The 25,927-nt window shown below is 51.8% G+C and overlaps 9 protein-coding genes across 9 annotated transcripts; 5 read left to right on the top strand and 4 right to left on the bottom strand.

Moving 5' to 3' along the window:
- Positions 1 to 38: 38 nt before the first annotated feature.
- Positions 39 to 1,405, bottom strand: Z517_04322 (uncharacterized protein; the record flags this gene model as incomplete). The annotated part of the gene is made up of 3 exons (XM_013429651.1): positions 39 to 491; positions 544 to 1,146; positions 1,361 to 1,405. The coding sequence occupies 3 exons, from the start codon at positions 1,403 to 1,405 to the stop codon at positions 39 to 41; spliced, it is 1,101 nt and encodes a 366-aa protein (XP_013285105.1).
- A 1,110-nt stretch (positions 1,406 to 2,515) lies between these two features.
- Z517_04321 (uncharacterized protein) lies at positions 2,516 to 3,840 on the top strand (the record flags this gene model as incomplete). Its single annotated transcript, XM_013429650.1, has 4 exons — positions 2,516 to 2,726; positions 2,786 to 2,913; positions 2,985 to 3,500; positions 3,592 to 3,840. 4 exons carry the CDS (start codon positions 2,516 to 2,518, stop codon positions 3,838 to 3,840), a joined length of 1,104 nt encoding a protein of 367 aa, XP_013285104.1.
- Positions 3,841 to 6,552: 2,712 nt separating this feature from the next.
- Z517_04320 (uncharacterized protein) lies at positions 6,553 to 11,574 on the bottom strand (the record flags this gene model as incomplete). Its single annotated transcript, XM_013429649.1, has 7 exons — positions 6,553 to 6,764; positions 6,827 to 7,114; positions 7,176 to 7,285; positions 7,388 to 7,829; positions 7,891 to 9,967; positions 10,025 to 10,106; positions 10,166 to 11,574. The coding sequence occupies 7 exons, from the start codon at positions 11,572 to 11,574 to the stop codon at positions 6,553 to 6,555; spliced, it is 4,620 nt and encodes a 1,539-aa protein (XP_013285103.1).
- A 695-nt stretch (positions 11,575 to 12,269) lies between these two features.
- Z517_04319 (uncharacterized protein) lies at positions 12,270 to 14,217 on the top strand (the record flags this gene model as incomplete). The annotated part of the gene is made up of 3 exons (XM_013429648.1): positions 12,270 to 12,464; positions 12,561 to 13,245; positions 13,316 to 14,217. 3 exons carry the CDS (start codon positions 12,270 to 12,272, stop codon positions 14,215 to 14,217), a joined length of 1,782 nt encoding a protein of 593 aa, XP_013285102.1.
- A 924-nt stretch (positions 14,218 to 15,141) lies between these two features.
- Z517_04318 (uncharacterized protein) lies at positions 15,142 to 16,436 on the bottom strand (the record flags this gene model as incomplete). Its single annotated transcript, XM_013429647.1, has 2 exons — positions 15,142 to 16,164; positions 16,230 to 16,436. The coding sequence occupies 2 exons, from the start codon at positions 16,434 to 16,436 to the stop codon at positions 15,142 to 15,144; spliced, it is 1,230 nt and encodes a 409-aa protein (XP_013285101.1).
- Positions 16,437 to 18,534: 2,098 nt separating this feature from the next.
- On the top strand, positions 18,535 to 19,752 carry Z517_04317 (uncharacterized protein; the record flags this gene model as incomplete). The annotated part of the gene is made up of 1 exon (XM_013429646.1): positions 18,535 to 19,752. One exon carries the CDS (start codon positions 18,535 to 18,537, stop codon positions 19,750 to 19,752), a length of 1,218 nt encoding a protein of 405 aa, XP_013285100.1.
- Positions 19,753 to 21,104: 1,352 nt separating this feature from the next.
- Z517_04316 (uncharacterized protein) lies at positions 21,105 to 21,380 on the top strand (the record flags this gene model as incomplete). Its single annotated transcript, XM_013429645.1, has 1 exon — positions 21,105 to 21,380. The coding sequence occupies one exon, from the start codon at positions 21,105 to 21,107 to the stop codon at positions 21,378 to 21,380; it is 276 nt and encodes a 91-aa protein (XP_013285099.1).
- Positions 21,381 to 21,748: 368 nt separating this feature from the next.
- Z517_04315 (uncharacterized protein) lies at positions 21,749 to 22,237 on the bottom strand (the record flags this gene model as incomplete). The annotated part of the gene is made up of 1 exon (XM_013429644.1): positions 21,749 to 22,237. One exon carries the CDS (start codon positions 22,235 to 22,237, stop codon positions 21,749 to 21,751), a length of 489 nt encoding a protein of 162 aa, XP_013285098.1.
- Positions 22,238 to 24,240: 2,003 nt separating this feature from the next.
- Z517_04314 (uncharacterized protein) lies at positions 24,241 to 25,647 on the top strand (the record flags this gene model as incomplete). The annotated part of the gene is made up of 1 exon (XM_013429643.1): positions 24,241 to 25,647. One exon carries the CDS (start codon positions 24,241 to 24,243, stop codon positions 25,645 to 25,647), a length of 1,407 nt encoding a protein of 468 aa, XP_013285097.1.
- Between the last annotated feature and the right edge of the window lie 280 nt (positions 25,648 to 25,927).

Raw genomic sequence — 25,927 nt, 5'->3', positions numbered from 1 at the left:
TTCGTCATTAACTATTCGAGGGACAGATTTTTGGGAGACTACGAAGCAAAGGCAGGCCCCGTCAATTCGTGCACCATGGTTGGGGCTGTAGTACTTGATGGCACACTTGTGACGCGGGCCAACGGGTCGGCGTCATGTCCTAGATCCTCGAGGGTCGCGTTCATTCCATCCACAGACGAATCCCCGCCCTCTGGCAAAGATCCGCCCGTGACTTGTGACAAATTCTGCCGCACCGTTCGTGCAAAGGCAGACGGATTCTCGCACCTTGCCCGCAATGTGGTGTTTTCGTGCTTGAGAGCCTTTATTTCCTCTTTTTGCGCCACGATAGAGCTCTGACCACCGCCATGATGATGCTCTTTGCATTGCGCAACCTGTTCTTCCAGCTCCTTGACGTGAAGATCTCGTCTCTCGCGCAACTTTTGTTGAGCGCGTCGATCTCGCTGGCGCCTTTTCTCCACGGCTGTCAAATCTATTGACCCGGACTCATGTTGCTGGAAAGTGGTGAACACGTTCCCCAAGGACAGCGGTTGCAATTGCACAAACAATTCCAAGAGACGCAGTGCAAGGTCCGACAGCAGTAGAAGTAAGTACGTCCTCATGCTGATTGAACGCCTCCATTGTGTTGACGGCACCAGCAGGAGTAAAAACGGCCAGCAATTTCTGTAAACGATACTGCTGGGCAAATTGGGATACTGGAATGTATGCGGCAGAGTCTTTCAGAACATTGACCAAGGCTGGGGTCTTTGAATCCTGCAGCGCGTTGAACGACTGTCCGAAACAGAAATGACCCAGTGCATCGACGGTGAAGCGGTTGACCCAGGTGATGATATCCTCAGGTGCCTTCCCGGCGCGCTCTCGAAGTTTCAAGCTGAGAATGTCAAGGTATGAGTTGAGTAGAGGAGACTGATCACGCCGTGCGCGCTCCGAGAACGCAGGCAAGAGGGCTTGTCTGATCCGTCGGTGCCTGGGTGTATCTGAGACTGTCATGGGCCATTCCTTAGGGTTTGGGTCTTGCGGAATGCCAAATCCTCGGTGCAAGTCCTTCAGGTACTCGTGGGTACCGGTGCCAAAATAAATTTCCTTCCATGCAGCCCCCGAGTTGTACGACAGTTGATTGGGACCAATTCGAACAATAGGACCATATTTCTGATGAAGCTCGTGGATTTTAAACGGCAAACATAGACGGAGGTTGTAGTAATTCCAGGGAATATTGCTGATTGCCCACAATTTTGGCCCCGGGTATTATCGACGAAGAGGGTGGAAGAAGAGGTTGTAGAATACAACTCCCACCAAACTCACAAGGACCTGTTCGGGAGTCAGTAATCGAGACGTCAGATATGCTCACGGCGACGAGACTTACTAGTGTAAAGGCCACTTCGCTGAGGAAGAACGTAGAAGGAGCCATACTTTTTTTTCACCCGTGAGAACGGAATAGAAAAGGCCAAAGTTCGCGATGTTTCGAAAAGATACGAATCGCGCCTTTGCAGACTGCAGATACTCAACAGTGGTCGGCCCATATTTAATCTCAGCGTATTATACTCTGGCAGGACCTGTTGTCCAAAAAGGCGGAACCTTTTCTGCCCCCGCCATGCTCAGCCAAGAATCAGGTCATCCAACCCACGACTTTGTAATGGAGCTGACTCTTACCATTAATGGAAGTGAGGTGAAGAGGAACTGACTCAGTCCTCCGAGTCTCGAAGAGGTAACAGACAATTTACAGTCATTTCGCGACCTTTCGCACCTTTCTCCATGCACTTTTGTCGAATGATCTCCTCTGTGGAAGTCTGAATCGCGTGGAGACCGGGGTGCTGACCGACCTAACTGGGTCCCGTATAGCACAGTGCACAGCGTAAATATCAGGTAACGTGGGCACATAGTATTCGCTACCGAAATAGGGAATAAATGCCAAGGCGCTAAGGGACTATAGCGCATTTCTCCACCTCGACGTTGGGGCTCCCAAAGCGAGTCATTACATCCACTTCCGCTTTTGGGTTAGTTAAGTCTCCTCCTAAATCCGAGTTGCTGTTACCTTACGCGGACTTCCTGCAATCTGTGGCAAATTCACCATGAGCGCAGTGAAATCATGTTGGTTGCTAGCTGGAGCGAGACTCATGCGTCCGCTGGAAGAAGCTGGTCATTCAGCCAGGATGTTTAACGCCGATGTTGTTGGCGGAAGATAAGTTTGACAATCAATATTCCACCGCCAGGTTGTCGTTGTCGAGTCTAGAAGTACTCTACGTTTCACGATTCTAACTCTGTTATTGTAACTGCTTTCATACCTGAAGCACCAGCTTGAAGTAACAGCGTCCACAGCCATCATGGGTTCCATACCCGCTTTCGAGACAAGACTGTTCATTAATGGGCAGGTAAGAATCGCACACGCTATTGCCTGACCCATTTCCGTACTTACGAGTCGGCGAGTAGTATGTCAACTCCAAGTCAGCTACGCGCATGTCGTGCTACACGCCTACGGACAAGGCACCTGTTACAGAGGAGCTCCATGTGGCAGAGAAAGATGACGTGGACGACGCCGTTCAATGTTGCGAGAGCTGCGTTCAAACTCTGGAAGGAGACTTCTGCTACCCGGGCTGCGCTCCTGCTCCGAATCGCAGATCGCATCGAAGCCCATGCGAAAGAGTTTGCACGCCTCGAAGCAATGTGTACACGGAAGCCAGTAGCGCAGTCACTGGGATTTGAGGTGCCCATGGTCGCAAATGTCTTCCGGTGTGAGTAGTCCCGAACATGAGATTGGACATAACCCAAGAATTGACACGCCCCCTTTAAGATTACACTGGCTGGTGTGACAAGCTCTCTGGCGAAGCGTGGCCGCAGGAAGGCACCGGCTTCCTCAGAATGACCAGGCGAGAGCCATTAGGCGTGTGTGCTGCCGTGAATGCTTTCAACGGACCACTTGTGATGATTGCCATGAAAGGTGCCCCTTGTCTTGCAGCTGGTAACACCATGATTGTGAATCCAGCGAAAAGACGCCACTCACCACCGTCTACTTTGGCAAGATCTTACAAGAGGCCGGGGCACCAGACGGAATCATGAACCTGATTACTGGCCCCGGCTCAATTGGAGCTCTATTGGCTTCACATGTAGGCATTGACAAGATCTCCCTTACCGGAAGTTCGGCAACTGGGAAGAGGATCGCACAGATGGCTTCGACCAGTAACACGAAGAAAGTCACGCTGGAACTGGGAGGCAAGAGTCTGAGTATTATATTCGACGACGCACAATTGGATAATGCTGCCCAGTGGTGCATGCAAGGTATTCTCGGCAACAGTGGTCAAGCCTGTATTGCAAGCTCCCGTGTGTACGTCCAAAAGGGTGTCAAGGAAGTTTTCGTCGCCAAACTTAAAGCCCTGATCGAACAGATGACGCCTGCCTTTGGGCAAGATGCTAATACTGACGATACACGCTTTCCCCCATTGGCAGATAAGGCCCAGTTGCACCGAGTGCAGTCATACATGGACATCGGGTCCCGCGAGGGCACGCTCGTGACAGGAGGCAAACCAATATAAGACAAGGTAAGTTCCACCTTCAATCGTCCTCAACAACGGGCGCCGTGGCTCATCAAACTGTTCAAAGGGCTGTTGGATTGAACCGACCATCTTCGTCGACACGAAGGCATCTGCAAGGATATACAAAGAGGAGATATTCGGTCCTGTGGTGGTGGTGAACGAGTTTGAAGAGGAAGAGGACGTGCTGAACCGTGCCAATGATACCGAGTTCGGTCTGGCGGGTGCTGTTTTTACACAGGACGTCAACAGAGCGATGCGCATTGCTGCAAAAGTGGAGGGCAGGCACAGTCTGCATCAACTGTTGCACTATGGTTGACGTGACTGTACCCTTTGGTGGTATGAAGCAGAGCGGCTGGGGCAGGGAGTTGGGAAAGGTACTTTATCTATCACGTCTCTCCAATCTGTATCTTCATTGGCTTTACTGTGTGTGTGACGCGGTGAACAACTCACTGACTGACGGGCGTCTTCCAGATGGGCATCGAGGCTTATACCGACGTCATGACCATATTTCTCAAGTGTTCCGTGCTGACCGGTGTGCGTGAAAATGATAATAGACATTGTATTCCCAGCATGACATATTGATGTCGAAGATCCATGTTGCATTTTAGTTGCCAACACTTGAGGCTGTGCTTGAAATGAATGGGCATTACAATTGTGGCTGAAGAGCAACCAAGCTGCATTTTTTTGAAAGAGATAGACAGCGTCAGAGTGCCCAAGGCTTGCGGGGATATCAGCAGCAGAGAGGTCACCTTGAAGGAGAGAACGCGGACGTGAATGAGAAGTTGGAGCTTCAAGTGGGCCACTGGGCCGTACTCGGTACAAAGTGTTGAGTTATTATTCCGTATCTATCAGAAAATAAATGATTCAGCGCCCACGTGGCACATGCGACGAATGCCCCAGCTATGTGACTCGGGAGAGGGATGCAACAGCTCGCTATGCACCATGTATATCTCGGGGCCATGCACATTTATCTCCATCATTCGGTTCGGTGGCTCTGTTCTTCCGATGCCGACAGCGTCCAGTCCGTCATCTCATAAACACAGAGCTGCAACAACCGGAATTCAGCTTTCTCATTTCCATTGAAGACAGTTGCCAGCATGGCCGTAAGCGGAGCACAACACGTAGCCGTCACGGAAGGTCTCGCTCAGCCGACCAGCGAGGCCAAGGTGCCGAAACAACAGACATACGTAGCAAAGCGCGATCCCGCGTCCGTCTTTCGATCCTGCGCTGGGCAATCACAGCATCACGAACACCCTGACCGAAGAGCTCAGCCTTGATGTCATCCGCGCTGGCTGTGACAATGCTTGGTAGCGAGCGATTAGCCTAACCAGCCTGTGGCAAAAGACCCACCAGTCCCTCTCCTCTGTCGGAGCAATTGAACGTGGTAATTAGCTAGTTTGAAATTTTTCTGGCTATCGTACCCCTGTCTTCTATTATGTACTCCTGTCTACCGGGTATTTAGACCTTTGAGTAGAAGACAAGGATGACCCTGCAAGGCCGGCATGCATGGCAGTTTGAATAGGAGTTCAATCTCCCTGGCCCGGCATGCCCGGCCCAGCCCTTTCCAAGCCAAGAATGTTGGCGCACAAGCCGTTTCAAACCTTGTTCGACCCGTCGACCCGCTCCCGGTGAAACAACGGGGGATTTGCATGCCGAGGTTCCCCTTACCCACATACCTTGTAACTGGTGGTCGTGACAGGAGTTCGTTGTTACTACTCGTAGCTCAAAAAGCTTGATCAGGCCCAACCTCCTTGCACCATAAACTGGTAGAAATCGGGAATCCAACGTGGGTGGCTTGAGGTAAAGGAAGTTGGATGACATGGGGTTCGTACAGGTAGGAACATTTTGATATATATATATTTCAGGCACAAGTCGTCCTTGACCACTCTTTAGCTAACTAATAACTCACTGTTTTGCTCTCCCGCTAACGTTTATTTAGTCGACTCGCTCCCTCGTCCGCTTCCCCCCCGCGCCTCCCTTCGTCTCTTTCCGGCTCCCCTTCCACTCTCTTCTGCTCCCCGTCGCCTTCTGCCTGCTCTTACCGCCCTCCCCTCACCTCCCTCCCTGCTCCCCTTATCCCTTATACGCCGGCAAAGCTCCCGGTTTTAGCTTGAATCTTACCCGCGCCTACGTCGCACTCATCTAGCCTATAGAAGCCCCGGCTTACGTCGCATATAATGCCCTCCCAAAGGGAATTTTTTCTCCCATTTAATCACAAATGCTTTAGTATATTATAGAATTAGACCCTCTCGCTACTTTTCGCCACTTGCGATCCTCCTCATGTCAGCTGATGCAGTCGCCCTCCCTCTCTCAGCATTCCTAAACTTTCACTTGACTGCTCAACAAATCGACACTCGAGTCAGGACCTCACTCCATACTAAGATCGACCAGCTGTAAAGCTTCTGCAGGTCCGTCCTACCGGCTGAGACCTTCAAATCAAACACCTGCTTGGATAGAGTCATCACAAAAAAGCGCGGCGGACTAGACCCCGTTGACCCCAGCTATGACGAGAGCCCAGATTAGCCAGGTAGTTCTGCAAAGGCTGCAGGGTAAGCTTCACCTCCGACTTCCGGATCCTGCACAACTCCCGCAGCCAGGGCAGATGGTGGTGATCACATTCCGATTTCCAATGGACCTGAGATTAGTATGTGATCGACGCCCGCGTGCACTAGGCGGCGAGGCGGGCAGCTGTCAGAGAAGTAACTGCAGTACCATGGAAATATCTTCTCATTGAGGTTCCGGGATTGTCAACCAGTAATGACAAAGGTTCCGATGTATGCTCGGTAAATGCGAAGCCGTTCGAGCAATGCATTTTTTTTTCTCGTCTATTTTGCAATGTCTCCATATAGCAAGTCTCCCTTATTGTTCCAGTTGATTTGAAGGCATTCTGGTGGTATCGACGTTGACAATTGATCGGTGATATATTTTGGGATGAAAACTGGCCACTTGCTTGTGGATTACGTTTGTTACTAACAAGTTTCAAGAATCGACCAACGCCTTTTCACGCTCCTTTGGGACCTCGTAGTTCTTAAAAATAGCTCATTACAACGGCTCTGAGGAGATCCGGTATGAATTCCTCAAGCTCTCCAAGCTCTTGCGCCCATTCGGAAAACACGTCATGCGAGAGCTTGCTGACCTCTTCATCTGTCCAGGTTCGGCCAGTGCGGGTATACGGTATCTTGCTTTTGGTGCCTCTCTCGGTAATTTCGCAGTAGGTCGTAGCCTGGTAAGGTGGAGTGTCTAGTAGGGATTGTGAGTGACACGAATATAACCCAATGTCCTTGTGACTGATGGGATCTTACCTCCGAGCCCTTCAAGGTTCGTGGCCCATCTTCCTCTCTCGTGCAGCCTTGTGGAGAAGTAATAGGACACAGACTCCTGTAGGAATTCGGCTTCAAATGGCAGGTCCCAGGCTTGTATATAGAAGCTATTTCCTCTCCACACCAGCTCGCATATAGTCAGGGCGGCTTTAGCGCCGAATATTTCCGGAGGCACTCTGATCGTCGACAGGAGCTCTGAACCGCAGCCTTTGTTACTCTCTTTTTGGACTTGTCTCCAAGCAAATGGGTACCATGTAGAGGGGAACTCTCCTAGGATTCATGGTCAGTCTATTAAGTTATGTCTTGAGCTTCTCAGAGTATGTCGACGTACCGTGTTCCGGTCCATGTTCCCATGGAGCCATCGAATATCTGGTCGTGACTCTATCAAGGAATCCATGTAACTTATCCCTAGTTGTTGAGTTTTTCCAAAGTATGCGGCCGCTAACAAGGGTCAGTGTTAGCATCGCCGCAGGCATTGACTGTACAGATGACGCATCGCTTCGTGCCATATACTGAAAACTGATCGAGAGCCTAATCACTGACCTAATAAAGTAGCCATCGAGCTCCCAGCCATGCACGGCCCCGTGGTCTCTTAGGTGTCGGTAGACCTTTTCTCTTTCGTCTTGTCTTACTGAACGATCAAAGGTGCTCATTGCCAATACATCTTCGTGTCTGGTCGAAGATTCATGCATCGAGGCACCAAACTCTGGTATCGTGTTGGCAAACCTTGAGCAGTCAAGCATTGTGAGCAGAACAGCGCCTTCCTGTATCTCGTTGCGAAGGTGCGTGTAGTTGTAGGGAAATCTTTTTCCGGGATGCTTAATCACTACGTGCTCTTCCATAAGCCGAAGGATCTCGAGGTTGGCGCCCGATGCCACCCTGTGAAGAACTGGAAGCTTGCCACGATGACCTTGAGTCAAATTTTCCATTTCTGGGTATGTATCAAGCAGTAAGCGGAAGAGTTCTAACTGTTCAACTGCCTTGGCTGCGACGACAATTGCGGTTAGCACTATCGCTCAAACGCAGCTAATGTGTAAGTCACTTACATCCATCAGACACACTGGAAGCAATCATGAAGAGATTCACTCCACAAGGCATCATCAATCTCGGCTTTGGTTTCAGAGAAAGAAGGTAGCGGATCTGTGCAAGCCTATCGTATCCGGAATAAGATGTCCACACGAGCAGCGATCCCACCAGAGTGCTGGTATTCGGAGGCAGCACCTGAGTATTGTCGTGATGCAAGCTGTACTTGACTCGTAGAGTTTCGGCAATGCGAATATCTTCCGAAGTGCCCGCAACAAGAAGAGTGTCGAAAGTACCGGAGAGGTCAAATTGTGGCATTTGAAGAATCTCCTTCACAGTCTTTCCGTCCCGTTTTGCAGCTGGCAGGCTCTCGAGATGTTTCAATGCGACCGGGAGCATGTCCGGGATCTCTCTGGTCAACCAAGTCAAAACTGTGGCACCTATTCCTACACGTTGCAATAGGTCCGCCCCATAGCGGATGAGAACGTCCACAGCTCGGTAGTTGTGCCTTAAAACCGCTTCATGAAGCAAAGGGATGGGAGGGTGATGCTGTCCGTGTTGCACCGGCATCTCCAATGGCACTTTTGGATCAATCGTAAGAAGTGACTCCATGAGGTCTGATCGATCGATCTGAAAAGCATAAACCACGGGTTCAACCACCGGCGCCATCCACAAGAGGTTCGAACGCTCTGCATAGACAATTTTCTTCAGAATTCGCGCCAAATTGTCTCGAAACTTTCTTCCTGTCTCGAACATGGCGGCAAATGTCGTTTGCGAGCGCATCAGTTGAAAGCCCAGTTCCTCGCGACTGGCCACTTTGTAACCGTTATGGCAATCTCGGTCCTCAGAGGGGATGACTGATATCATATGCTCGAGGAGATCGAAGTCCAAATTGACAACGCATAGCGACAGAGGTGTGACTGGAAAGTCAAACCCTTCGAGCTTGGTGGCCATGACAGTCAGGGGGTTAGCTCCGTTTTGCAAGAGAAATTCTATGGCGGCGCCACTGGAGAAGTCAAATGCAAGCATTGCCGCGAGCAGAGGCGTGATCCCCGTATCCGATTCGGCGTTGACGTCAACCCCGACCGCTAAGGCTTGACAGCCGATTCCTTCCACCGCGTCTTTGGTCTCGAATTGCGTTAGCAAGTGAAGGATAGTAAGACCTTGGACCGAGTCGGTGCAGGTCACGTCAGCGCCTCGACTGATGAGAAATACGGCCATGTCAATAAAGCCCAGATAGCACGCCAGCCATAGCGGCGTGCAACCAGGTGTTAACCCACAGGCTTCGATATCTGCGCCCAAGATTTCAAGCAGTAGGGAAGCCATCTCTATGTCTTCTCGAAGGGTTGCTAGCTGCAGAAGCGTCATTCCAAGCGCGGTCGGCTCGTTAACCATGTCATTACCCAGACATATATCAACGAAAACCTCTCGTTCGTTTTGGCTCATGGTGTCGAGATGAACGTGGGAGTTGTATATGTATTCTGCAAGTATTGATTCCGAGAGCCGGGGATCGCCCGGTAGTGGCCAGTCCACTTCATGTGAGATAAGGCGAGTGATAGGAATCACGGCCAAGAGCTGACGGAAAGTCTGGGAACGGGTGAATGCAGCGAAATCATGTGGAAACTCTCTTTTCCACGTGCGAAGTCCAATGAGCTTGGCTTGAATGTTGAACTTTTCATCGAAGGGAAACTGCGCTGCTGCCGTCATTCTGGTTGTCGGATTGAAGGACAGAGGAAAGAAAAGTGACTTGATGTCGGACATAGCCTGGAGTTGGAACGCGTGGTCTTGGAATCCGTTCAAGACCCGTCGCCGCGTGTCGTGAGTAACCTCGCGACCCATTGCCTGTAGAACATTGATTGCCCCTAACAAGGCCAGCTGGTCGCCTGAGGATACCGCGAAACTGAGGTATTTCTCAGCCTCATCCTGCACCTGGTCATGCTCACATATCAGGTGCCCGTTCAAGACGAGAGCAGCAAGTTGTAGAGCGCACTGCCCTGCATCTCTGGTGCGATATTCGACTCTCCGCTTCAAATCCTTCACAATTTCCATTAGGCATTGTCGCGGGAGAAGCCCTGATCGGAGGGAAGTTTCAAAGGCAAGCTGACAACCACCCGGTTAGACGTATCTTTAACAATGAGGCTCCCTGCAAGTACTTACATTAGGTACCCTTGCTTTGTTAAGAAGGTCACTTGCTACTGGCGTATCGGTTCTCTCCTCTGGAAAGCTTGGTAGCATCGACCTTAAGGCCATCATGGAATTAGCAACAGCTGTGGGAAAAGTGTTGGGTAGGAGCCTTACCGAAAAAAGTCGGTGTCCGGGGAGGTGCAGACATGCAACAAAGCAGCTCGACAAAGCTGCCCTATTTCCCTTGCGTCACTCCTATCTGAGGGTATTGCCTGGACAGTACGAGAGAGGATCTGTCTCAGCAACTCAGAGTGTCCATCGCTAGGAACTTCATTCCTTGACGTATCCAATACGGAGGCCAACAAAGTACTTGAATGGTGGGCTTCATGGCTGCATTCAAAATGCTGACCAATCCTGGCAGAGTACTCTGTCGCAGTCGCAGGTTTCTCGACGGATTTCCTCTTTCGATCACAGGGCCCTTCATCTTCATCCGTGTTGCCATGCTTTCTTTTGCCAACACTGACCAAGTCGTTGTCTCCAGGGCGTGACAACAGTAACGGGTCATTGTCATTCAGGCTTCGACCAAGCACACTCGAGTCTTCTTTCCTCACCTCATGAGTTGCCGGGATGTCGGAATACGGTTGTGTGCCTTTGAGAATGTGCGCCGCAACAAGTCCCAGACTGTAAATGTCAGTCTTGAAGAGTAACTCAGCCTCAACTGGCAAGCCTTGCTCGATCTCAGGCGCCATCCATCTTGGTGTTCCTACACCAATTGAGAATCGATGCTTCTTCGGATAATCCGAAAGAATAATAGAGCACCCAAAGTCGCAGAGCTTGACAATCACCGGAGCCATTCCCATTGATTTCAGGTCTTTGCGTTGCGGACTGTCACAGACCAGCATGTTGCCGGGCTTGACATCACAGTGGACAATGCCGGTGTCATGGAGAAAGGCTAGACCTGTCGATATGTCCATAACCATCAAAGCTCTGCTGCAGAAGTCTAGATTGGGTGACACTTGAAGGTACTGGTCAACACTACCGTGCTGGGCCCCTTCTAGTAATATCTCGGGCAAGAAACGGCCTTTTGTCTCCCGAGTGTTCCATGATATCGCGATTAGGGAGACTATGTTGAGAGACTTGCGGACTGCTTCATGGGCTAAGATTCGGAGCTCGTTGGTGACTGCGAAGAATATGTCCGCATCGTGTTCGTATCGGTCCTGCCATGTAGACTGGCGAGGAACTAAAATCCGTTTGTTGACGTGGTTCTTCACAACGATTATCTCCGGGCCATTACTCTTGCTTTGAACACGATCAAACCAGTCTGCGGGAGTCTCGTTCGCCCAGTCTGTGCCTTTCGCTAGCTTGATCGTAGTATGTGCCCTAGCCACAGCAAACGAGAGACCACCCCCAATGGACAGAGTCCCACCAGCGCCAGGCTTTGCCCTCGATATTATTGGGACCCCCATTTCTACGGCCAGCGCGAGGAAACTGGCTGGCCCATCGACCACAGCAATGTCCTGTCGCCGATCTGAAGGCGTGCTCAGAGTTTCGGTTTCTTGGTACGTGGTGGCGAAATCTGCCATCGTGAGTTTCACAATAATGAAACCAGTATGATAGTCATTGGCAGAGGCGACAGGATCTGAATGTAAGGTGACAGTGGTAGCGGTCGGGTTCAATACCGTGAACAAGGTCGAAGCGACACCTCACCGAAGGGATGTGGACAATGTCACTTGGATATTATATTGGCAATAAATGACTGATCGGGAATAGGTCGGCCAGCCACTAAGCATCATCGAAACAGGTGGGGGGGTTTCAGAAGAGCTAAGCGCATCTCTGCTGCCTTGTACCGCCTTGACTGCACAGCCTTGCATCCCTGCATGTGGCTTTTGAGGTGCAGGAATAGCCCCCTTCCGGAAGACCGATGTGGGCGCCTGATGAAACCTCTAGAGGGCTGCATAATCTGCACCAACAGTGGTGCACAGCCGCCGGCGTCGGATCCCCTGCAGCGTTACCGGGGCCGAGCCTTTAATGGTAGTGAGGCGATGCTCGGTGGCGCTGGGAGAGCTGAAATTATGCGAGGAAACGCTGTTTTGCTATATAGCATGGGACACGGAGCTGGAAACAAGCATGCACAACTAGTCCCAGTGACTATTCAGTTACTAGGGTAGCACTCATAGAACACCTCCTGCAACTTCAAGCCACTGTGCACCCCTTCGCCCATAAATAATGATTTGAGCCTACCACCTACCAACAACCCGTTGTCCCGAACTCGTTCGCCATGGATATTGGCAGCGCAGTCATAGGCTTGTCTGGGCTGATTGCAGTATTCGACAAAGCATGCGAGGTTTGGCATGTCATCCAAGCCGCGAAAAACTTTGGCGATGACGTCGGCGGCTCGATTCGCCGACTTGAAGTCGAGTTCTTCCGTTTTCAAACCTGGTGGAAGGTAGTGTATAAGCTGGACGTCTTGCCGGTAAGTTTTCGTGCCTAAGCAGTCCTGGGGGAGAGAGGACCAACAACTTGTGATGGCTACAGGCATGTACAGAAGCTTACAGCATATGATTTGTAGGCGAGATCTGGTAGGGACATGTCGTACTCGGAGATGCCTATCTTGGCTACGCATTTGTCCAACCCTTCTCAAAATCCCATTGTCAGTATTGCTCATAGCATTTTGGGCATCCTGCAAGATATTGAGGGTCTCCTTCGAAGCTCGGGTGCCTTGGCCGTCCTGGACTCTCGAATCGCCATGACCAGCTCTCCAGAAAACAGTGGACATGTGTTGCCCAAGCAACTTGGAGACCAGATCAATGATGCAAAATCAGCAACGGAAGGGCTAAGCCGCCACTTGCTATCTGCCGTTCCATGGCGGAAGCGAGTGAAGCACGATGCAACCCCCTGGCGACGATCCAACAAGGTGCTTTTGGACGATAAGCTTGACAAGTTTCATGAATGGAACAATACCCTATATAGTATTCTACCCCATGAGCTCCGGGACAGCATTCTTCGACAAGGTATGTCGGGGCACCTGTTGGCTAATCCTGAGGAAGCGAGCTTTTTGGCGGAGCTTGATCAGGGAGCCATAAGCCAACAGGCCAAGCTTCTACAAATCCACAGGAAACTTGCCGAAAATACCTCTATGAGCTCGTCAGGGACGGGTGACGCGAGAGACAGATTGATTTCTTTCAACATGTCAGACGTGCAGGTGTATGACGGTGAACAATTCTCGGTTGTACGCCAATCAAATGGGCAACAAGGTAAAACCCCCCCAATCCTCATTCCTTCTCGGATGGATGGGCAAGTTGTTAACCTATAGCATACATTCAGCGTATTTGATCGAGTGGTACCAGATCCCAGAAACGGGAGGAGGAGGTGTTGAGCTGCGTTCGATCGCCCGGGAGAGGCTGGCCAAGCTTTCGATTCTCCTAAGCTCGGAAAATAAGCCCTCGACACTCTGCGCTGCCGACAGTGTTGGCTACGTGGAAACCGACCAGTTCTACAGATTTGGTCTGGCAAGTCACATCCCCGAGGGCGCATCTTCCGACAAGCTGCCAGTCACCCTGCACAGCCTTCTTTGCCGAAAGCCATTTCCCGGTACCTCGTCTAGAACACCTCTTCCAAGCTTAAGTCAACGTTTTCGTCTTGCCTCAAGCCTTGCAACCAGCCTCTACACCTTCATGCTCGCGCGATGGCACCACAAACTTTTCAACTCCATGAACATCTACTTCATGTTCCACAAGTCCGAGAGCAGGTTACCAAATCTTGACAGCCCATTAGTCGGCGGCTATAGTGTCTCACGACCATCTGCGACAGGAGAGATCTCGATATGTGCGACACAGTCTTCGCTGTCTGATTCTTACCTACACCCACAGCTTCGAGTACCCGCTCAGGAGAGACCAAAATATGCCATCAAGTACGAGATCTACTCGTTGGGACTGCTGCTTGCCGAGATTGGCTTCTGGCAACCAATCCTCAAGGTTGCGGCGGCTAGTTCGCCACGACACGGCCTGCACTCGGCGGAGGGCCTGAGAAACGCAATTATCCAGAAGACTTCCACCGACTTGGCTTGTTGGATGGGGGAGCAGTATAGAGATATAACCTTGCGTTGTTTAAAGATTGGGGACGAGCTTGGTGAGAGGACTGGGGATGGTTTATCTGACTTCTACTGGGGTGTGGTCTTGGAATTGGTACGGTTCGCAGAGCGTGTCAAAGTCCTGAGATGTCCCTAGCTCAATGTGGAGATTTTCGCTCTGAGTTTATGTCTGGCTATGAAATGTCTGTGGATGGCAGAGAAAAAGGGAGGGACAAGGTTGTTGACGGTGAGTATCCGTTAGACCCGAAAATGCAAAGCAGGAGCCTTGTTGGGCTGTTTCCTATACTTCTGTCTCACAGTCTTTGGTAGAATCTATCGAGAGGTCACTCGGGTTCTAAGGTCAGAAATGGATTCCTATTGTGTGCCTATTTGGGCTCCTGAACTGTTCATTTCGGCGCTCCTGTAGTTCACTTTAGGTTCTTTGGTTCCTCGTAGGGTTGATTTCGGGACCTTCCAGTGTCATGTAGAATTTCTAGGGAAGAAGAGCATGCTGGGCAATGAGTTGCTTGAGTTGCTGGGAAGCGTCCCTTCCCTGACGGCTGCCTACGGATGATCATCTTGGCGCCATCTTCGCTCTGCAGTGTGAGGCTAAGGCCGTAGCTTGATTGGTTTAGGCAGCAGCGTTTCGGCTGCTCCCCGTCCACTCCCTCGCGCTTACCCAATGCTCTCTCGCGCTCTCTCACGCTCTCACGTGCCCGATTAAAGCGGCCTCGCTCTCGTTCCTGAACCAAAAAGGGAAGGGATAAAGCACAGTTCGGGGTATACATAATGGATATATATACATCCTGGTAGGGAAAGGCTATACATGCCAAGGTATCGTACAGATATATACATGCAGAGGCAGTCCTACTGCTGCCATCGTCACCAAGCCCGGCCGACAATGGCTGGAGTCTCTTCCTCCTCTGGTTATAATCATGGCCATTCAACGTCGTGTTCGCGTTCCCCCTTGCACCAAAAAGGTGGTCTTCTGGGAGATCTTTGAGCTGGTCCAAGCCATACTTGTACAATGAATGCTCGTCTGAGTGCATGCTGCCGCTCGTGCTGTGAGCCGTTCCTCCAGCTAGTATCTCGAGACCTGTACAGTCGTGGTTTTTGTGATGGCCCCAGGAACAGGTTTCGCCCACGGACTCTCGCCGCTGACTGCGTGAAAATCTTGTTCCAACATAATCTTGTCGCTGTTGTCGTCGCCCGCGCTCACCGTGCTGGTGACCTTTGGTAATTTTTGGCTCGCCCCTCTCTGCAGCTCTCCCAGCTCGGTCGACTGCCGCGAATCGAATTGATAGTATTGGCTGGCGGGTTTGTGAGAGGAGCGCTTGTCGGTTCTGCTTCGACTATAGGCCAGCCCGTCGGCATTGTACCCATAATTTGCACGATTCCGGCTGTTGTTCGACGTGAATCGCTGCGTGACACCGAGAAGTTTGGCGAACAGCGGACGCAGCGAAGGCAACGAAGCAGCCAAGATACCGATATTGAACTCGATGTTGTTCCACATGAAGAAGGAATCGTGAAAGGTCCAGTCAGGGTCTTCGAGAGCATGGGCCTGTTTGACCGTCTTGATAATGCTTGAGGCGCAGGCGAAAAGGCCCAAGCCTAGGACAAAACACAGAGTCAGCTTTGTCCGCAGATTTGCTTGCAGCTTCCACACCACCGGTATGGGAAGCAGCGCAAAAAGGACATCCGTGGCAATGTTGACGCTGCTGTTGAAAATACCAATATTTGTAAACGTGTTGTTGCTGAAACATTTGGCTTGTCCAGTCGCCCGTAGACCAAAATTCCAATTCGCATCCACACGCGTGCCGCAGTTGAAGATCAGAGTGCCTGCGCAGGATATTGTAAAGGCAACGAGAAAGACAATGCACCCCAAAAGAAAACGTTGATGGTTTTTGCTGAGCACAAATCTGCGCAGGAAGAAGGCGATGGAGATCTTGACAAGGCTTATGCCGACCATGATGATGATGGAATGGAAGAATCGCCAGTGCGAAAAGAGAGTGCTATCAGGCAAGCTGACAAGCGCTGGGTGCCTCCCCAGTTGCCCAGCATTGCTCTCGCCCACGAAACAGACAATGACGCCGATTTCGCAAACCTGGTAGAATAGTCCGTTAGAGAAAATGCTCGGGGCGGAGGGCTATGCGTTCTCAGAAGACTAACCGCAGCTGCTATCATAACATAGTCATCAGTCCCGAGGCTTTTGAGCAGGAACGCTCTCACAAAGATGCGAAGGAGAACCGTAAGGATAGCAACGCCTCCGAAGGTGCCGTGTATTGCGAGCAGGGCGCCGGCGTTGGATTCATCCTTGTATTGAGGAGTAGCAGCAGCTTGCCTCTCCAAAAGCTGAGAAAGACCCGAAATAACCATGGCGTTGCTGAAGGCGTGTCAATTGTCGCATCAACCAGGCAAGGCAGTTGTAGGTGGCCTGTGACATTTGGACAATGCGAGATTGACGGGGTTGAAATTGTCAGAACAAGATGGTTCAAAGCTCTTTGTAGTTTCAAGTTGGGTATGGCAACTCATTCTGGGCTCGGTCCCCTGTGGACATGAACCGCGGAGCTCCTCCTCTTGAGATCCTGCGCTTTTTGCAGTTTCAAGACACAGAAAAACCTCGGCTGGGGGCGGGGAGACCTGGCCGGCACTTGATACCTACTTTAGGAGCTATGCCATTTCAAAAGCTCAACAGAGTCACCTTTGGTCTAGTCCTGGTTGCATTTTGTTGCCTTTGGTGTGGTTGTTGTGCCTTGTCTATAATCCCATTGAGCGCCAACTTGGAACTACCCACCAAAACAGGGAGACAGGAACGCCGGCGCATTGTTCGCGCTGGGTAAATACCCCTAGCGTTCTGTGCTGTACTTGGGTGGTGAGAAGAGTTACAGACCTCGACACTTCCCTTCCTGTCCACATGTGTAGTCGATTTGCCACTTCAGCGTAGGAGTGGATCAGTGCCTGGTCCAGGAGAAAACTCACTTTCTGACTGCATGAAACTTGCCCTGAAGGGTATAACAGCGGTACAGGGGAGCGTGGAGACATCTAGTCGAGGCGCTGCCTGTGCATTAATATTGTGCAATAATATTTGATCACTTTAGCCCAATGTAGTACAATAGCTCCAGGGGGTTGGATGGTTCTTGCATGGATTATGCTTGGAATTCTCCTCACGCTCAGACAAAAGGTTGCAGTATAGCGCGATAGACCCCGGGCTGGAGGAGACAGAAATGTACTCGGTAACCAAGCTCGGCATTCCTCGGCGCAGGTGACTCGTGATAGTCGAGTAAGGCATTTCATGGTGAACGACCTTTGTGTGGGCCATACTAGCTGGTGAGTCCCGTGAAAGGATGAAGGAGAGTGCGATGTCATGATGGAAAGTATGTGAATAAGTCAACAGCCCGACAATGCAGCGACTCATACCTCGTGCAGTACGAGGTCCTCACAGACACACACACGGCACATGGGCAGGAGAGAAATTATGCAAGAAAAAGTCCTTGGCAGGGGTTGGAATTAACCTTTTAGGCTAGTAATGGACTATACCTTCTATGGTATAACCGCCGCAACTCTACCCCGGATAGTCATTTTAGCGTCTCGTTCCGCTCGGCACGTTCCAAATGACCAACGTGGCCATCTGCCCTCAGCCGAATATCTCTTCCGCAGCAAAATCCCATCTCTCCGAAGCATCCCGCGTTGATTCACCCCCTCCACCATAGAACCTTCCACCCAGGTATACGCACAGTATGAGGTAGAAAGTACCTCTGGACTTCAAGACACCAGATTCTTCACTCTCTTTGCGCTTGATCGATATTAGTGTCGGAAGTCGGTGTCTTGATCATGGCCCCAATATACACACCTGCAATCTCTAGACCCTGTCAATGTCTTGTATTGCATTGCGGTGCAATTGCCGAAATCAGTCATCATGGCCTGGGTGCCAGGGCCCATGAACGGCAGTGATCGGCACAGAGCCCCATCATGCTACGAGTACCTGCTCCATGCAGGGTTCCATTCTCACACACCACTTCACACAACTTACCCCCATGGATCATGAAGCCTTTGATCACCTCCGCTTAAAGTTCACTGATGTGGTCGCCTATCCAACATAACCTCCGGAGAGCATCTCGCTAGAGTCTCGCTCTGACTTCCGACGAATGTTTCGATAGTTGTTTAAATACCCGAGATGCTTATGCGCGAGCTGAGATAGACTATCGACTGCCGCGTGTCAACGTTTACCATCTCATTTCCCTTTGCTAATGTCTCGCGTGGCCTGCTAACAACCTCGTGGCAGCTATAGGTGCCCCAATAAATACCGTTATAACTGCAGCGGAACCAGCGGGGATCCAGGTTTTTCTCTTCTTCTGGGAAATCTGCCTCCGCGAAGAGCGTTCCATTATTATTTGGCTCGAACCTGACTTTAGGTGTCGACCGTCCGCTCCTTGACTTTCTTTGAAAGAGCTTTGTTTCTTCGTACCCTTGCACCATGCATTTCCAATTTCTCCTTCCGGCGTTGTTGGCCATCGGTAGTACACGCGCAGCACCAGCTCCTGTCGAGAACGACTTGTCGGAGCGGGATGCGGATGTGTCTACTGCCTCTATCTATATACCAGCTTCAACTCTTCAGACCGATATCCTAGCAGCCAAAGGTCTTGTTAACCTCGCGTTCTATCAGGTGACGAATCCGTCAGGCGGAAGTTGCAACTTGCTCAATGCGGCTGTACGCAGAGAATGGTCCACGCTCTCCAAAGACGAGAGGCGTGCGTACATTGCGGCGGAGCTGTGCCTCATGTCGAAGCCAACGCAAGACCCCAACTTTGCAGCAGGCGCACGGTCCCGGTACGACGACTTTGTCGCGGTCCATATCAACCAAACGCTGTCCATCCACGGGACTGCAAACTTCCTGGCATGGCATCGGACCTTCACGTGGAACTTTGAACAGGCGCTTCGAAACGAATGCGGCTACACGGGATATCAACCGTACTGGAACTGGGGCAAGTACGCCTTTGATCCTCTCCACTCGCCCCTGTTCGACGGCAGCGATTACAGCATGTCGGGCAACGGTGCTTACGAGCCCCACGGCTGCACCGAAGGCCTGCCCACGCAGATCAACTGCATTCCTCCCGGGTCTGGCGGCGGCTGTGTGAACACGGGACCCTTCAAGGACTACGTGGTCAACTTGGGTCCCGTGGCGCCGACCTTGGATATCCCGGGCATCATCAACTACTCCAATCCAGACCCTCTGGCCTACAACCCTCGCTGTCTTCGTCGCGACATCTCATCCTGGGTGTCTTCGAACTGGACCAAGGACTCGGACTCGTATGACCTGATCTCGCACTACAACGACATTCTGTCGTTCCAGAACCGCATGCAGGGTGACTTCAGCGTCGGATTCTACGGCGTCCACACAGGCGGCCACTTCACGACCGGCGGCGACCCGGGCGGCGACCTCTTCGCCTCGCCCGCGGAGCCGACGTTCTTCCTGCACCACGCGCAGATCGACCGGACCTGGTGGATCTGGCAGAACCAGGACCCGAAGAACAGAAGAAACGCCTTTGCGGGGGGCACCTCGACGTTGGATCCCGTCAACAGCCCGCCCGGACAGCTGACTGATCCGATCATCATGGGGAGTCTGGGACAGACGATACAGAACAAGGACGCATTGTGGACGACCGCGGGTCCTTTCTGCTACATTTACGTCTGAGAGAAGCGGAGGCAGGACGATGGGGGAGAAGGGAGGAGAACAGCCCGTGTTTGCACGTTTACGACCTTTCTCGACCCTGGATACGCAATAGAACCCCACGGGAGTTTACAGCAAGCAGCAGACACACGTACACATACACATACATACACGGAGATTTGTTGGGCATCACGCCTCGTACATAATGTTTATTCTTGGAACCAGTTGCCGGTCTGGACAGTTGCAGATGATCTTTTCTTGTGCCTTTCCATATGACTGCAACCGAGTGTATGCCAACCTTCCCAGACTTTCCAGCCTTTCCAACCTGGCCATTCACGTCTGCTGTCCTGTCTCCATCGCCACGTGAAACCAAGAGGAAAGGACGCGTCAAGAGATCTCGAGAAGGAGCTTGAATCGCAGGACTAAACATATCGAGTACTTGGCTAGTATGTCCTTGTTTGTCGTGCTCGATACACGTGTACGAGGTACTCGGTACATCTATGCAGTTCAAGTGGTCTCTCGCATCTGAAACGGCAAGGCTGACTTGATTTTTTAAAGGGCAGCAACGCCCCTTTTTATCTCTTATCGCTTTTTCACTCGTCGGGTTCCCCACAGACAAACAAGGCAGTGCAAGGCTGTCTTGATTCACTCCACGTCTCCTGAGACACATTTTCATCCACACAGTTTAGACCTGAAACACATCATCCATCCAAACAGGAAACGAGAATAATACGTTATTCTTTCCTGATCGGAGAATTTTGTTCACTTTTTTTTCGGATTTCGCCCAACACCCAACACAGCCACCCCCTACACACCTACTTGACACTTTTACGTCGTACACGGGGTTTCGACCAATACCCTTTTTTTTTTTCACAACAATCTTTCCACGACGACGCAATTTTTAATCGTTTCCCTTAACTCTCCTTCACTTCAATTCTACAGAGTAGATCGGACACGTTCCCAAGAAATCTCCATTTTCTTTTGGGCCTCACGAGCCGTCATACTAGCTTAGCTGGCAACCGAGTACTGATCACTACCTACCTACCTACCTGACACACGCGGCAAGGATTCTCCACAATTAGGTGTGTAATACCAAATCACGCCCCCTGTACCGAGTCTGGTCATGTGATCAACCCCAAGATCGATAGATTGTCGACATTAACCTTGTTCATTCTCTCTAGCACAACACACCGCCAACACACAAAGTAAGAGACAGGCAGGGACAGCACAGGAGAGAGCACAAAGGCAGAGTCGGGCCAGGGCACAGCAGACTCGTCGACTGGTAAGCTTGCTCGCAGGCCTAGCAAAACATCAACGGGGAACCAAAAAAAATATTCAACGACACCTACGGGCAGAAAGGAGAAACTCGCCCAAAAATGTTCGACCTCGTGAATTGGTTGATGCTCATGTGTTGCTGGTGCTGCGACCGCAAGGACAGGGACGAAGAGGAATACGACATCTCAGAGAGTAAACGCCGACATGAACACGAACGTGAGGGAGAGAGTCGAGGCGGGTCAAGAGGGCAGGCCGGCGGGGGTGAGCAGCAGAGTCAAGGACAAGCACAAGGACAGCCGCAGCCAGAGAACAAGGAGGAGAAGAAAAAGATGCCGCCGCGACTAGCGCATGCGCCGGTGCTGGAGACGTCGTCATGATCAGGCTTGGACTACAGAGGTCAGCGTACGGCCTGTAATGCTGGGCTATTTTCATCCCATGTCATCTCAATGCGAGATTCTTGCCTGCGGCGGCGGTGGTGGTGGTGGTCGCTGAGTCGAGGTTAAGGGAATTGACTGGCTTGGCTCAAAGATGAGCTGTGCCTCCGAGAGAGCAGACAGGGCCGAGCCCTCGCCTCTCCAGTCGCTAAATAGTGAAGAAGAAGAGACGATTACTATCCCTCACCTCGCCACGCCAGGGGCCACCAAACCGACAAAAACCCCCAAGTTCATTCAAATTCAGAGCAAAACGCGGAAGCATTACAAATCCAACCCATTTTCACTTCACTTCAGTGACCTTTTTCTTTAACTCACTCGCCGGCCGCTTCCTCCTCCTCCTCCTCCTCCTGGAAACTCCCCCCCGGCGGCTCCTCCACATACTGCACCGCATCCTCCGGGATATCCACCACGGCCGACCTCGTCCAGATATGCACCGCTCGACGCATCATCTCCTTGGACAGTCCGTCGAGACAGCCCGCCTTGACGCTCAGGGTGCGCGGCTGCGACGTCGACGACGACGACGACGACGATGACGACACAGCCACGTGGACCAGCCGACTCCCGCACGCCGTGCAAAAGTACCCCTCGGTGCGGCCGTGCGGGTTCGGGCGCGCGTACACGGCGATGGCGCTCGGATGGGGCGCAAACGCCGCGATGTCGAAGAAGGGGAAGATGGCCGTCATGCCGTACGTCGACGACGACTGGTGCCGGCACTCGGTGCAGTGGCAGATGTACAGCGCCTGGGGTTCCGGGAGGGGCGTGCGGAACCGGATCTGCCCGCATTGGCAGTGGCCTTCCATGAGGATCTCGCAGTCACAGTCACAGAGACAGAGACAGAGACAGGGATACAGATAAGAGATACAGACTGACGCGCAGTCAAGTGTTGTCCTGTAAGTCGTAAAGTGAGGAGATGGAGCTGTGGTAGTCTCCTTGATACGTGAAACACACCTGGTCTGAAGTGCCCGTGACACCTTTTTCTTTGGTAAATTATCACGATTCAACGCAATGATGAATTCCGCCGTCTGGTGCCGCCGAGTCTCCAGCGGGGAGGGGACCAAGATTTTGTCTCTCCGCGCCCCTTCGACCCCTCATGCTGCTACACCCTCATATACCTATGTACAGTACCCTCGTACATAAGTAGGTACCTACACACCTAGCCAGGCGTGCCAGATACCTAAACATCAGTCGAAGGCCCTGTCAGGCACCCTGGGCGACTAACCGCCAATCGCTGCAGCCCCCAATCACCAATCTCGTCTTTGTACTTAAGTTACCTACTCGTATCGAATAGCCTGGTGGGAAGGCCCTGATGCCATCTGCGCAGTCTCCATGGTAATGACGACAAGTCTAGCAGAACCACTACCTGTAAGCGTGATGCTCAAGAGCATTCCAATATCGTTCTAGGAGGACGAGCAAGGTGCCATTTTTAGATGGGCGTAATATGTAGCTCGGTATCTGACAAGTCCTCCAGTAGAGTATACCGACCTTGCAGCATACCATGATCTGCCATGCACCGACAACCATCCCGTGATTCAGCGAGAATAAATAGTAAGTCTGTTCACCTAGATGGATGTTCCGAGTACCTAGCGAGTAGGTATGTATGTCGTTGTGGTTGGTGGAGGTTTTCGAGTGCCGTCGTGCCGTAAAGCGAGCCGAACGTGCGACATATGTACTCGGTACCTCGTACTTTGAGCGCCTGTTGGCAGTTTCTCCCCTACGGACTCCATGATCGTGCATCTGACCCATCAGGACCGTGTTTACTGCGGCACAAGGCCTTCAAGCCATGCCGTGGCAGATGCGTTGGTACCTATGTTGGTACCACAGATTCCCGGGCTTATGCTCTGTTGCGACGACCTAAAACCATGCCAACGGCAGAGGAACACAAGTGGGCACCTACATACATGTTGTCACCGTCTTTCAGGGCCATGGCCTGCGTTTCTGCCTCTTATCTTTTTCATGTTGTCAACCTTTTTGGACCCCTTGTATGTGGGAATGTATTCTCTCCTCGGGAGGAGAGATGTAAGCCTCGCCTGATCTTGTCGATGTACTGAGTCTATGTCACCCCACCACTTCAAACGACCGGTATCGCAGCAGCGGTGGCGCCTGGCCAGGCGACAGCTACTCGTAAACAACCCTGTCCAGGCGCCCCAAGTGTCTGTGTCTGACTCGACGGCAACATTGTCATCGACTTGACCGAAATATACCTTTTTGAATCGAAAGAACAATGTCAAGCTTTCTGGCCGTTGGGTGGGCGAGGCGAGACCGTCGGTCAGAGAGGGGAAGGCAGTAGGCGACAAAAGTTGCGAGTTGAAAGACGGGGACCATCTCTCTAAGCGAGGTCTAGGTGCTCCTAGTTAACGATCGACATGCCTAAATGTCCAGATTGGGGCGGCTTCGGGCTTCGCAAAAGGCGGGATCCCTCTCAGTCCGGCTTAGCAACCTATTCACACTTGGCCAATTCCAAACCACGGGAAGCCTGGGAAGGCAAACAAGTGGCTGTCATCAACTCGTCAACATCGAACCGTCTCCAAGTGAACAACAAGTCTGGGCGGGGCACTCCCAACGAGTCGAACCATTTCGCGTTTCGTTGGGTGTTTCGGCCAGCAAGCGAGCGCCTATTCCCCGTTGACGAAGCTCGTATGAGGACGCCCGCACCCCGTTTCGTCCCTCGCGATTTCTCACGCATTCCTCAACTCCAGCCCCTCTCATGAGAACCCTGGTTGTCACTCCTGCCGGAACCTTGTATTATTCAACGAAGCAAGGGTGATGTAAGAGTTGCAAGTTGGGGGCCGGGTTGCTCGTAACCATGCCGGAATCGAGCTTGTATGGTACGGAGACTTCCCCGACAGATTGGGAAACAGACGACGTGGATACGTCCGAAGATGAGCTGGCTTCTGCTGCTGGAAATTCCCATGGACCAAAGGCTCGCAGTACGACCTCGTACAGTACCCAAAGTGTCAGATCGCGGCATCTCATCAACAGTCCGAAACCGCCTGCGCCTAAAGCGATATCAGCATGCCTCGTCGACCCATTCGAGACATTGCCCATCGAGGTTGATGGAGTGACAAACCAGCTCCTTCACTTCTACGGCCAGAACAGCTACTGGCAAACCGCCTATGCCCTGTCTCCTAAGATAAAACCCTCGATCAAAGGATCCTGGGAGTATCAAGCGGGCTCATGTTTGACTCATTTCCATACGTTGATGGCTCGTTCAGCGCTGCACCAACTGCGCATGAATGCCAAATACGCCACGCCGGCCACTAAGAAGGCCCTGGAGTATGCGGCATTGAAGCACCAGACCAAAGCAATCACAATTCTTCGGGAAAACGTGGAACTTGGCTCCAACGCCGATCTCAAACTGATCTTGACGTCCATCATCAGTCTTGCGTCGTTTGAGCAACGATATGGAGAGCGTAAGAGGGCTGTGCTTCACTTCAGGACCGGTAGGGACATCATCCGTCAGATAGGCCTGCAAGACGGCCTCCACGATCGGTTGAGAGAGGAACAGGCGCTTTGGTTCGAGGGGATCTATCGGGACCCCGAGGCGAGCTGGATGTGGGGAGGAGAAGACGCAAATATGCGACTGGGGTGGCTAAAGTCTCTCCTCAGAGATGTCGATCGGATGTGGAAAGATAGGCAGTTGTTGCCCTTGAAAGACAAAGGCCCCTACGTCGTCGAGGATTTGAGGGTACATGAGTTCCTGTTCCGGGAGACAACAGGGAAGAGTGTGAGTGTCTATGGCGACATCGACGAGTTCATCGCACAGCAACGGTGCGTCCTAATCCTCATATCGATCATGTGTGGAGTCCTCGGAGTATTGGAAGTGCAGAGTCACCTAAAATTGGTGTCCAAGATGATGGCACTGCAGGTCGCAATCCAAGCCTACGTCGGTTACATTGAAGATTTGTTGGTCGAGCATGATCTAGGCAAAGAGCAAGCGGTGGCCGACCTGCTTTGGATGATGTGCCAAAACTATCGCGACGCAAAGCCACGCTTGGCGAGTGCTGGGACAGTGACGGTGCGAGATGCCCTGCAAAAATTGAATTTGCGGGATTGTCACTGGCGTGCTAGCGGGATTGCCAACCTGGTGAAGTATCTTCCTCAAAACCGGCAGTTGAGTTTGAGGAATATGCTTCTCGACTTCATCAGTGGCGAACCATATTCGGGCAAGATCAAGTTCAACGAATTCGAGTTCAGCTATGCCGGCGCCTGATTATTGACCACCTCTGACAACAGCGTGTCCCCTGGTAAGAGAGCCAGGAATCGACGGACAGGGACATCTGTCAAAAAGGTCGAGTCAGACCCCATCGAGCCAGCCGATGTATGGTGACACAAGGACAGAGACTGTCATTTACCTTCAGCAGACGGTGCCATTCCGGAGACAGATTCCAAAAAGGGTGGTTTGCATAAGAAGCGAAGAAAGTGCGGAAACCCCTCCCAAATGAAGCCCAAACACAACGGGCCGTGGTGTGTGAGATCGATCCCAAGTGGCC

This window comes from Fonsecaea pedrosoi (genome assembly GCF_000835455.1).
Source record: "Fonsecaea pedrosoi CBS 271.37 unplaced genomic scaffold supercont1.3, whole genome shotgun sequence".
NCBI lineage: Eukaryota > Fungi > Ascomycota > Eurotiomycetes > Chaetothyriales > Herpotrichiellaceae > Fonsecaea > Fonsecaea pedrosoi.
The sequence above is the reverse complement of the archived record's forward strand: the minus strand, read 5'-3'. Positions and strand labels throughout refer to the sequence as shown.